Below are 12,040 nucleotides of genomic sequence, written 5' to 3' on the forward strand. Positions count from 1 at the left end.
TGCCACACGAGAAAAAGAAGCACCCTTCAGCTCAATGGACTATTCCTGGCTCTTGACGTCAGCCTGGAATCGACTGGTGTGTGTGAATGGGGGCTGCCCTTGGGTGACTGCGGCTGTCAGCCACTTACTTCAGAGGTCAGCCACAAGGTTATCAAACACACAATACTTAACCAGGATTACTCACACGCTGAGTATAATACACTCCTACATGTATAGAGCACACCAGACACTCGCTCTTAGCCAAAGGGATGCCCCCACCACCACTGAAATAGATTCATGCAGATGTACGCTCTTACATGAGCTATGACACACGCAACCATTTCAACCAGCCTCCCTCAATCACTCTATAATATGTATTTGGTTCAAGCAAACAAGTCTTATTGTTAAAACGTCCTCCTCTGCGTCATCATTGGAAAATAATACAGAGTCTTAGACAAGGATCACAAGATTAAACTAACTCCTCTCCAATTAGATTGAGTACAGGTTTTAAAGAGACCTTAATGCCCCTAACGAATGACAGGAAATTAGATTTGTCTGCTTAATGCATCATAGTGCTTATTCAGGTCTGAATGGGCCGTGCCCAGACTGAATCAGTGAATAATAACATTTATGTGATTTTGTTTGGCAACAATTAGACTCAGTATAATTGAATACTGATGATGACACTGGGAAGAATAGATTTGATAGGACTGGATTAGTGAGATTCTAGCCGTCAGCTCGAGATGCCCCTGTATTTCAGACATTGAAACACATGGATGGAAACAGCATAAAATAGCCCCCATCTCAAATCTAAACTGATGCTCAATAGAGATACTGTGCTGAAACAGGAGCCAAGCACAACTGATATCCCAGCCAGGAAGAGGCCAGAGAGGCAGAGACCAGCCAGAGACTCACCAGACAAAGACGAGCCAGACAGAGATCAGCCAGAGACCAACCAGTGACTAACCAGAAACCAACCAGAGACCAGCCAGACTGAGACCAGCCAGAGACTAACTAGAAACCAACAAGAGACCAGCCAGAAAGAAACCTACCCGGAAGAGACCAACCAAACAGAGGCTAACCAGACAAAGACCAACCAGAAAGAGACCAACCAGAGACAAATCAGACAGAGTCCAATCAGACAGAGACCAACCAGAGGCCAACGAGACAGAGAGCAACCAGAGACCAACAAGAGACCAACCAGACAGAGACCAACCAGACAGAGACCAACCAGAGACCAACCAGAGACCAACCAGACCGAGACCAACCAGAGACCAACAAGAGACCAACCAGACAGAGACCAACCAGAGACCGACCAACCAGAGACCACCCAGACAGTGACCAACCAGAGACCAACCAGACAGAGACCAACCAGAGACCAACCAGACAGAGACCAACCAGAGACCAACCAGACAGAGACCAACCAGAGACCAACCAGACAGAGACCAACCAGGGGCCAACCAGAGACCAACCAGACAGAGACCAACCAGAGACAAACAAGAGACCAACCAGAGACCAACCAGACAGAGACCAACCAAAGTCCAACCAGAGACCAACCAGAGACCAACCAGGGGCCAACCAGAGACCAACCAGAGACCAACCAGACAGAGACCAACCAGAGACCAACCAGACAGAGACCAACCAGGGGCCAACCAGAGACCAACCAGACAGAGACCAACCAGAGACAAACAAGAGACCAACCAGAGACCAACCAGACAGAGACCAACCAGAGACCAACCAGACAGAGACCAACCAGAGACCAACCAGACAGAGACCAACCAGGGGCCAACCAGAGACCAACCAGACAGAGACCAACCAGAGACAAACAAGAGACCAACCAGAGACCAACCAGACAGAGACCAACAGAAGTCCAACCAGAGACCAACCAGAGACCAACCAGGGGCCAACCAGAGACCAACCAGACAGAGACCAACCAGAGACAAACAAGAGACCAACCAGAGACCAACCAGACAGAGACCAACCAGAGACCAACCAGACAGAGACCAACCAGAGACCAACCAGACAGAGACCAACCAGGGGCCAACCAGAGACCAACCAGACAGAGACCAACCAGAGACAAACAAGAGACCAACCAGAGACCAACCAGACAGAGACCAACCAAAGTCCAACCAGAGACCAACCAGAGACCAACCAGGGGCCAACCAGAGACCAACCAGAGACCAACCAGGTGCCAACCAGAGAACAACCAGGGGCCAACCAGAGAACAACCAGAGACCAAGCAGAGACCAAGCAGAGAACACGCTCAGAGGGAACAATGCGACCAGCTGGGGGCTAAATGGTGAGATGGTGTGGAGGCAAAAAGCATGAGTGCAAAAAACGCTTCGCTGATGAAGACAAGAGGGCCTATTTGTAAATACCTGAAGGGGAACACTCGTCATGGAGAGCGGGGGCATTGAGACAACAGCACGAGCTGCTCTTTCGGCGCCTAATTCACTGCGATGTGTGAATAGATTTATCATCTGGCAGATGCTAGGGGTCTCCTCTTTGTGTCACGCGGATACACCAGGGCAGGTGTTGTGGGGGGAGGGAGCTGGGTGCAGTTTACAATGGTGACAAGGATGGGAAACAGCTGGTCCTGGAGTCATTTTATATGACCTCTACGCATTTGGATTTGCCAACCTTTTGAATAAACCTGTCAGATGGCGTTAGGTGCGGGCCGCCGGGGCAATTTTCCAATGCTGGCCCACCTCTTCTCACCCGCTACCTGCTAAATATGCTAGGACGATGCCAGTAACCCTGCCAGGGGAACTCACTCTGACAGACTCCACTGTGGCAGCCCGGTCTTGGCAAATGCACCACCCGTCTGATTTTTCAACCTTAATATAGCTGTGTTGTTTTTTTTTTGACGTTCTGCAGGTGAACTACAATGTCAAAACATATTGAGTTGGAGGAACAAATCCAATGTTTTTCTAGAATAAAAAAATAAAATGTGTGCTATTGGAAAAACGTTACAACAACATAATAACTAAAACATAGACTTCTGGGCCATAAAGATCCAATCAGAAACATGGGACTTGCAATGACCCTTGTTTGACCACACGGGGTGCTGTCCATAGGGCTTGATTTATTTATCTCTTTAACTACATTTTATAAGAAAATGTCTCGCAGGCAAACACATGAGTGTGGTGTGTCCACAAGCATGTGAAGCGACGCTATGGAGGTTTGTATATTTTACACCCTCCTACTGCCTCTACTCACATATTCGCCGTAGGTGTCCTGGACTATGGGAGGTGCCGGTCGGTATCCTGCCGGCGGGGGTGCGCCTCGCGCTCTCTGCGCCGGCACGCCCCTTCCTCGGGAAGAAGGTAACCGGGTCGGAAGAGCACCTCGGGGCACGGCTCCGCGGGGTACCGCCGCATGCAGGGGGGGCACTCCACCTCTACTCCTGCAGAGGAAGTAGGAGAAGAAGAAGAAGGAGAAGGAGGAGGGAGATTATGAGAAGAAGATGAAGAAGAGGAGGAGGGTGAAGAGGAAGAAGAAGATGAGGAAGAAGAAGAAGAAGAAGGAGGAGGAGGATTATGAGAAGAAGATGAAGAAGAGGAAGAAGATGAAGAAGAACAAGAACAAGAAGAAGAGCAAGAACAAGAAGAAGGAGGAGGAGGAGGAATATGAGAAGAAGAGGAAGAAGAAGGAGGATGAGGAATATGAGAAGAAGAGGAAGAAGAAGAAGGAGGAGGATGAGGAATATGAGAAGAAGAGGAAGAAGAAGAAGGATGAGGAATATGAGAAGAAGAGGAAGAAGAAGAAGGAGGAGGAGGAATATGAGAAGAAGAGATAGAAGAAGAAGAAGAAGAAGAAGAAGAAGAAGAAGAAGAAGAAGAAGAAGAAGAAGAAGAAGAAGAAGAAGAAGAAGAAGAAGAAGAAGAAGAAGAAGAAGAAGAAGAAGAAGAAGAAGAAGAAGAAGAAGAAGAAGAAGAAGAAGAAGAAGAAGAAGAAGAAGAAGAGAAAGAAGAAGAAGGATTATGAGCAGAGGAAGAGGAAGAGGAAGAAGCAGAAGGAGACGACAAATAAGACGGGGATGGGGGAACAAATAGCAAGGTGGTATTTTCAGATGAAAGACGACTGGATACCCACATCACACAATAAACTTGGCTGAGGCATCGTGTTACATTCCCAGGTAGCCTTCTGTGATAAATGCAAAAAATATTGGTGGGTTTGACTTTTTGTTGTGCGTATTTTTTTATTGCAGAGAATTTCTAACAGAATAACTCACCTATGATCTTGGATGGTTGATTTTTCACCTACGTGACATGCTTCCTGTTAACATGTTAACAGAGGTCCGTGGCTAAGACATGCTGACAGGACATTCTAGCGCAAACAAACGCATCGACACCTCAGCAATTTCACTAGACAAGGTTATTGCCGCCTTTCCTGTTTCAACATTGTTAACATCTCTGCCACGTGAACGTTCATTAAACAAAATTGGTGTTTAATACATCCTTATTGCGGACATTTCATCAGGCCATTCAACCGTTTTATTAGGAGTTATTTTTACTAGCTGGGGTTGAGTGTGGCCGGAGACATGGGCAGCCCACAGAGAGGCTGCACACAAACCAACTGCTAACCGCTATCACCGTTTATAAATACTAATAAAAGAATGTGATAAAAACTATAATTGTAAAGTCTTTGTTGGATCAGACATGATGGATGTCCATTTAGGTTGCTCCCCTCCCAGTAACAAAATGATGATAAATGTACCGTTAATTCATCTCGTCAGTATTGACACACAAATGTGCTTTAGTCTCCCACACAATGTACTCTTGCGGCCTGTAGGTCTCTGCTCCTCGTTCAGTTGTAGGACTGGAGTTACAGCGGTTCAATGACAAGGGAAGTAAAAGGAACCCCCCTTTCTCACAGGGCCCTCTGCTGCTGCTGCTGCTGCTGCTGCTGCTGCTGCTGCTGCTGCTGCTGCTGCTGCTGCTGCTGCTGCATACTAGGGCTTTGATAAGAGGAGCGTTCCCCTCTTCAGAGAGACATCACTCTGCGACATGGCGCAGAACAAACACACCGCGGTGACCAATGAATGTTTAGTTATTGTAGTTTTTGCGACCATTATCGTGTTTATTCATCATTTTTTATCGGGCACATGGAACATATGCAACACTCAAGATTGAGGTCAATGCAAAACAATGATACGTTTAGAACAATCTCAATTGGCCAATTGTGACCATTTAACAAGAGCAGCAACAGTCTAGATCACTCAAATAAAATTGCCCCATTGAAGCTGTCCTGTTGTTCTTTGTTCCTAAGCTATTGAATGTCAACCATAATGCCTTTTTGACAAATAGCTTGTCAGCGGCACATTCCCAAATGTTCTGGGTGAATTCACAGGCACTTCCATAAATAAAACACATTTAGGCTGTTGCTCATTCTCTACTGTGCTAAAATATAACCAAAAATAATAATATATGTATATATATATGCCTGATTACTTCCCTGAATGCTTCAAGTCTATCTTTACACTTGACATTGATCAACACAGCGGGTGCCAGCTGGCAAGCGTCAAGTAGTTGACTCGACACACACACACACACACACTTGCGTTGCTCTCCCCAATCACACAGACACCCTCCTGACAAGACAGCTCCCTCTCTCTGTCGTGGACTGATCACAGAGGCACCTCCAGTCACAGGGAGTGTATACAGACAGCAGATATTGTCAAAGACGGGGGCCACAGATCAGACGGCCCGCTCCACATCCATCCAGCTTAGTGCAGACCACTTTAGTTTGGAGTATGCTCTCCTCTCTCCCCGCTTAATCTCTGTCCCCCTAAATCTCCCTCTCTCTCTCTCTCTCTCTCTCTCTCTCTCTCTCTCTCTCTCTCTCTCTCTCTCTCTCTCTCTCTCTCTCTCTCTCTCTCTCTCTCTCTCTCTCTCTCTCTCTCTCTCTCTCTCATGGAAAATAAACATTTACAAAGCCAAATCTATTTGAAAAGGAAATAAAGGGAAAATAAAGACGAATAATTCAGTGAAATATCAACGATTAATACAATCTCTCCCTCTCTATCTCTTTATCTCTCTCTGTCCCTTTTTGTTGTCACTCTTTATCTCTCTTATGATGAACTCACTTGTCAAATGGGTACACTTGGCCCTCTTTTAAATCAAATCTTCATGTTTTCGTGTTTATAAAATATATGTAAAATATATCTGTGATAATTAGAGTCCTCACTGTATTTCACCTTCCACACAAATCTAAGTATGCCTTCAGCATGCAGTCAATAATTTACTCGAAACAAAGTGCAAACATAGGCTATGGGTCAAGCAGTATTCAGATCTACATAATGAAACCAGTCCTGTCCTAGAAGCTAATGAACATGTCCTTCCCATAGAGTACTGCACTTTTTCCACCTAGTCGCCGACAGGGACTTTTTGCCTTATCATATTCAAAATTGGACAAGCTAATTGCTAATTAAGATGTATCTCAAAGAGGGCTGTGCGGTATGTCGACTTTAGATTGTGAACGATTCTAATGTCTGCACGATCTACAATGTTCTGCCTTTACAGAGAGATCGTAGGTATCGTGCTATCGATTCCCCCAGTGACAGTGACAGTTCTAGACTGATTCATCCAGTTCTCGGCCAAATCTTGAATCCCACCTTCCTCAATAAGAGTTATTACCTTCAATAAGGGCTAGGCTTCCCGGACACCGAAAGTATAACGCTGCAGTGTGAGGTGCATTACATATGCAAAATCGCTCATTATAACGCTGTTACACAACGATGAAAAACAAAAAATGCATCACTGAGTTGCCGTGGTAATTATCATGATGATAACAAGCCCCCTGCTTCCTAGAACTCTCAGCCAATACACACTTTTAGCTTTTTAGTTTTCGAATTAAGATTGTGGGTTCACTTACACTTTATTGTTGTGGAGGTTATATTTTGAAACCAGTGTTTCCCACAGCTGTCAGAGACTCAGAGCGATCTGCTGGACTATGCAAGGTATTCTCATCCAATCATTCTGCATCGATAAAGAGATCATGGAAGCCTGTGACTAATGATAAATTTAAAATACATGTGAATGATGCGGTTCGGTTTACGACAGAAAAGAACAGCACCATTTTATTTAGCAGAACAGTGAAAACACTACCAAGTACCGAGGGAGAGAAACTTTTTCACCAGCAGCAGCGAGCTTGTGCGTAATTCCTGCCTATGTCCTTAAAGCTTACAAAGACCACATAAGGCAATGGTAAGAGGGGACCGAGAGGCAGACCCAGCGCCCAACTGTCACGCTGGGTTTAGCAGTGTTTACTGTTGGAAGGAGACCGCCTGTTGCCTTTCTTTAAGCCCAGCTTTACCGCCATCCATTCAGCCTTTCAGTTTTTGGTTGACACTGCTGGACTTGGACTGCTGATTGTCCAATTTGTTTCCTACTCCAGATCACTTATTACTGAGCCTGAATATAGATTAAACACTGTGGCATAGCTTTCCCCCATCAAAGTCTTGGGTTGTTGATCTCTCATTAGATCCAACATATATTGTAATAATTATTATTATTTGTTTCTCTTACCCAGGGTTAATAGCCTAAGCTTATTGCAATGGATGTAGGCCCATTAGCCATTATGCAAATTATTGTTGAAAGTGCCATTGTCATCCGTCAGGTTTTAGTCTGCGAAATATAAGAAGTATTTATTTATTTTGATAAGGAAATTAGTTCATTTGTACTGTTAAGTAACTTGCAAAACATGAAGAAGAATAGTGACTGTGGACCATGTTTCTGTCTGAAAAAAAAATGAACAGATATTTTATTTTATAACAGATATCGCCCCCCTCCTAATCTTACAGAACTACAGACTTTATTCTGTCTCATAGCCCTGAACATCACTACTACTTGGTGACCTTGTTTGTAACATAAATGCCCTGCTTTTCGAAAAAGAATTACACAACTCTACGTCTGGTTGCTGTTCTGGTCCTTTCCTCTCCGAAGTCCCTGAGAGAGGGGCTGGGCTGGGCACCGGCTCACTGGGAGAGGAGCGCAGTGGCAAACCATTTGGATCATTTTAATTGAAATGCTTTTAGGCAAATTAAACTCTCCAGCACTACTGTTTGTGACCATTGTGACTGTCCTCACTGACCGCACATTATTAAATGATAAAAATATAATCTGTAAAAATGGCCCTATTCATATTGTATTGACACAAACACGCACAAAAGAAAATGGGTATTTGAGTGCTGCCAGATAGCCCTAATTAAATTTGGAGCACATTAGGGTCTGTTTAATTTCAGAAACCACAATTGAGAATAGAAAGTCAATTTACAAAATAAACTCTGGGACAGAGTGAGCAAAACCAATGAAAAAGCCAGACAGGGCACCAAAGGTTTTCTAACCACTGTCACTAGTCCTTTAGTGACCCCAACTGTCATATATAACTGTACACACACACACACACACACACACACACACACACACACACACACACACACACACACACACACACACACACACACACACACACACACACACACACACACACACACACACACACACACACACACAAACACACACACACACACACACACACACACACAGCCACACACACACACACACACACACACACACACACACAAATACACTCTCACTGACACACACAAACACACACACACAAGTACACACACACACACAAGAACACACAGATCCATACACACCAACACACACACAAATACACACACATGCAAGAACACACAGATCCATATACACCCACACACACACACGCTCTCACACATAAGCACACACTCAAACACACTGCCACTGACACAACACCCAGCGGTATGTCGAGCAGTTTTGTGCGATCATATCAGTCCTATCATCCTCATCCGTTTCCTCAAAAGCCTGTCAAGTAATCAAAACATTGGATGCTACCGAGTGTGTGCTCCACGTGTCGTGCGGGAGGTTACCTTGGCGGTCCGGGGGCAGGTGTCCCTCGTCCACGCGTGGCTGTCTTGCCTCTGACCTCCGGCACCTTGGCCTCCTCAGAACCGCCATTCAGGTACGTGAGCTCCTGTAGCTGGGCCTGGCGGATCTCATCGTTGTAGTCCTGCAGAGAGAGACCAGACACACACGCACACACCACACACCACACACCACACAGAAACACACACAGAAACACACACAAAGACACACACACACACACACACACACACACACACACACACACACACACACACACACACACACACACACAGAAACACACACAAAGACACACACACACACACACACAGAAACACACACAAAGACACACACACACAGAAACACACACAAAGACACATACACACAGAAACACATACACACACACACACACAGAAACACATACACACACACACACAGAAACACACACACACACACACACACACACACACAAAGACACACACATATGCACATGAATACACACACACAAACACAAAGACACACACACGAACACATGCAAAACATGCATACACAGATACAGATAAATATATACACATAGACACAGCCACACACAAAGACACATAGAAGAAAAAATTTACAGAAACATACAGGAACACATGCAACACACACACACATGCACACAGACGCACACAGACGCACACAGACGCACACAGACACAGAGAGAGAGAGAGAGAGAGAGAGAGAGAGAGAGAGAGAAAGGGAGGGAGACAGAGAGATTGGCTTTCAATTACACCGTATTAAATTACGTCCCTTTTATCTCCAGGGTTACAGCCCTGGGAATATCTCATTAATGTACTTTACAGTACAGCTGTGACCGCTGCTCTGAGGCGGCAGAAAGCTGAATCTCTGATCCAACGCTGATACGAGCCCCAGCCCCAGCCCCAGCCCCAGCCCACCCCCCACTCAGCTCCATCATACCCCACACACACACTTGTTTTCACCAGCGGATTAAAGACCCCGCAATTAATATGGAAGTGGGTCTGGAATGAAAAACCCAACGCTCCCGGTGTTCACCACGGGTTCATCGCGGGAATTGTTCTCCCTCCGTTAGAGGACGGGTTGTGGAGAGAGAGAGAGAGAGAGAGAGAGAGAGAGAGAGAGAGAGAGAGAGAGAGAGAGGGTTAATGGAGGGGTATGTAGATGGAAAGGCGTATATATCGTGCGACATGTGAGTAAATATGGGGTGGCATGGTATCCTAAGGACAGACCCCCCCCACCCTGCCCAACCCACCATCCCCAAAGAGGCTGTACTGCACTCATGTCAAACTCTAACACGTTAGCCAGAGTAGCTTAGTTTAGCAGCAAGTTTAGCAGCACAGAAATCATGGTGGTCTTGACTCCCCCAGGCTAGCTTAGCAGTTTAGCGTGGAAGTTTAAGGCTGAGATGGGGGAGAGCCAGGGGTGTGGAAGGAACAGGTTGTCTTCCAGAGCCCTAAAGCCTACATGTTAGTAGAGTGCTTTGGCACTTTGAAAGCTGAGGAGTAGGTCTATGTGTGTGTAGGGGGGGGGGGGGGGTCATGACATGAATAGCTCTAACAAGCTAAGAAAACTTGAAGGGAGGGGGCTTAGAAGAATGGAACAAAAGCTGGAGAGTAAGCAAGAAAGAGAGAGAAAGAGCATCAGAGAGATTGAGAGAGAGAGAGAGAGAGAGAGAGAGAGAGAGAGAGAGAGAGAGAGAGAGAGAGAGAGAGAGAGAGAGAGAGAGAGAGAGAGAGAGCATGAGAGAGAGACAGAGAGTGAGGGTGAGATAATGAGAGAGAGAGTGAGAGAGTGAGAGAGAGTAAGAGAGAGTCAGAGAGTGAGAGAGATATAGAGAGAGAGCATGAGACAGATCGAGAGAGAGAGAGAGAGAGAGAGAGAGAGAGAGAGAGAGAGAGAGATATCGATAAAGATAGAGAGTGAGTGTGGGAGACGTACTGGTATGAGGAACTTCTTGATCTCCTCCAGGGCGTGGCCCATCCGGGCGTAGGCCTCGGCGGGCGGGGCAAACACCTCGATCAGCACGTGCAGGTCCTCGTTCAGGTGCTGGTACTTCCCCTCGCCGCTCTTCCTCAGCTCCTCTTCCTGTTGAGGCCGACAGGAAGTGGGAGATTTCAGTGAAGAAACATTTTTCCTTCTGAGTCCCTACTTTATTTTTCTCTGTGTGCGGAATGAAAGAAATAATGTGCGTGGTCAGAGTGGAGAAACATCTTCCAAGATCACACAAAAACAAAAAATGCGATCATCTTTTTTTAAGCCGATTTTTTTGCCGCATTTTTAAAGTCAACGTTAAAAATAGTGCTTTGAAAGTTTGAGATCCTGGCGCTGCCAGACAGCGAGACAAGTTTCACAAAACATCCTGAGGTGTAAAGCAATGACAAGCTCGCATTCCCATGTATGTCGGAGGCCTCAAACGACTCCGACCATCCCCAGCGGCGGCACCGCCCCCTCCTCCTCCCAGGCCCGTGTGGGTGCAGGCGGCCGCACAGCCCCCCTGATGCCCCCCCCCACCTCCCTTCTCCCCCCCCCCCCCCCCCTGTAGAACCAGGCCAGGCTAACGGTAGTGATGGGTAGAAACTAGGACAGCCAGCCCCCAAACTACACCTCAATGTCTGCCATGGGCGGCATTATGTGAAAGGCAACAACAGGTATTTGCCGCCCCAGTTTTCTCCCCCCCCCCCCAACACTTTTCCATGCAGGCCTCCTGCTTCTCCAGGGCTTTCCCGTGATGGCGGTGAGCTGCTATCAACCCCCCCCCCACCCCCTCTCGTCCCGCGCCGGCTCCGGTGCGAGGCAGTGTCTCTGATGTCACCTAATTATAAATAACCTTCTTTTAAGAGTGCCTGTGGTATGTTAATGAGATGCTAATTTCACCCATAAATCTGTGTGTGCGTGTTTCTGTATTTGTGTGTGTGTGTGCGCGCGTGCGTGCGTGCGTGTGTGTGTGGGTTTGTGCGTCTGTATGTCTGCTATTTTTTGTCGTCTGGTGGTGTGGGGCTTGTTGTTCACAGGACAGTCCAGGATTTTTGAGCTTCACCAGACGCAGGAGTTTGTAAACAGGGTAATACTGGAGACAGACGGCCAACTAGAAATGCGTTATTTGCATTAAAGTCAGACAAACATTATTGTCGAAGCGT

At 46.4% G+C, this 12,040-nt stretch overlaps 1 protein-coding gene across 1 annotated transcript in view; it reads right to left on the reverse strand.

Moving 5' to 3' along the window:
- khdrbs3 (KH domain containing, RNA binding, signal transduction associated 3) overlaps window positions 1–12,040 on the reverse strand; it is an 80,069-nt gene that overhangs the window by 18,146 nt on the left and 49,883 nt on the right. Inside the window, exons 4-6 of the mRNA XM_056583077.1 lie at window positions 10,842–10,988; window positions 8,894–9,033; window positions 3,199–3,385 (exon numbers count right to left, since the gene is read on the reverse strand). Coding sequence (XP_056439052.1) covers window positions 3,199–3,385; window positions 8,894–9,033; window positions 10,842–10,988 — 474 coding nt within the window. The remainder of the gene's footprint in view (window positions 1–3,198; window positions 3,386–8,893; window positions 9,034–10,841; window positions 10,989–12,040) is intronic.

Source organism: Gadus chalcogrammus, chromosome 22 (assembly GCF_026213295.1).
Source record: "Gadus chalcogrammus isolate NIFS_2021 chromosome 22, NIFS_Gcha_1.0, whole genome shotgun sequence".
Taxonomy (NCBI): Eukaryota; Metazoa; Chordata; class Actinopteri; order Gadiformes; family Gadidae; genus Gadus; species Gadus chalcogrammus.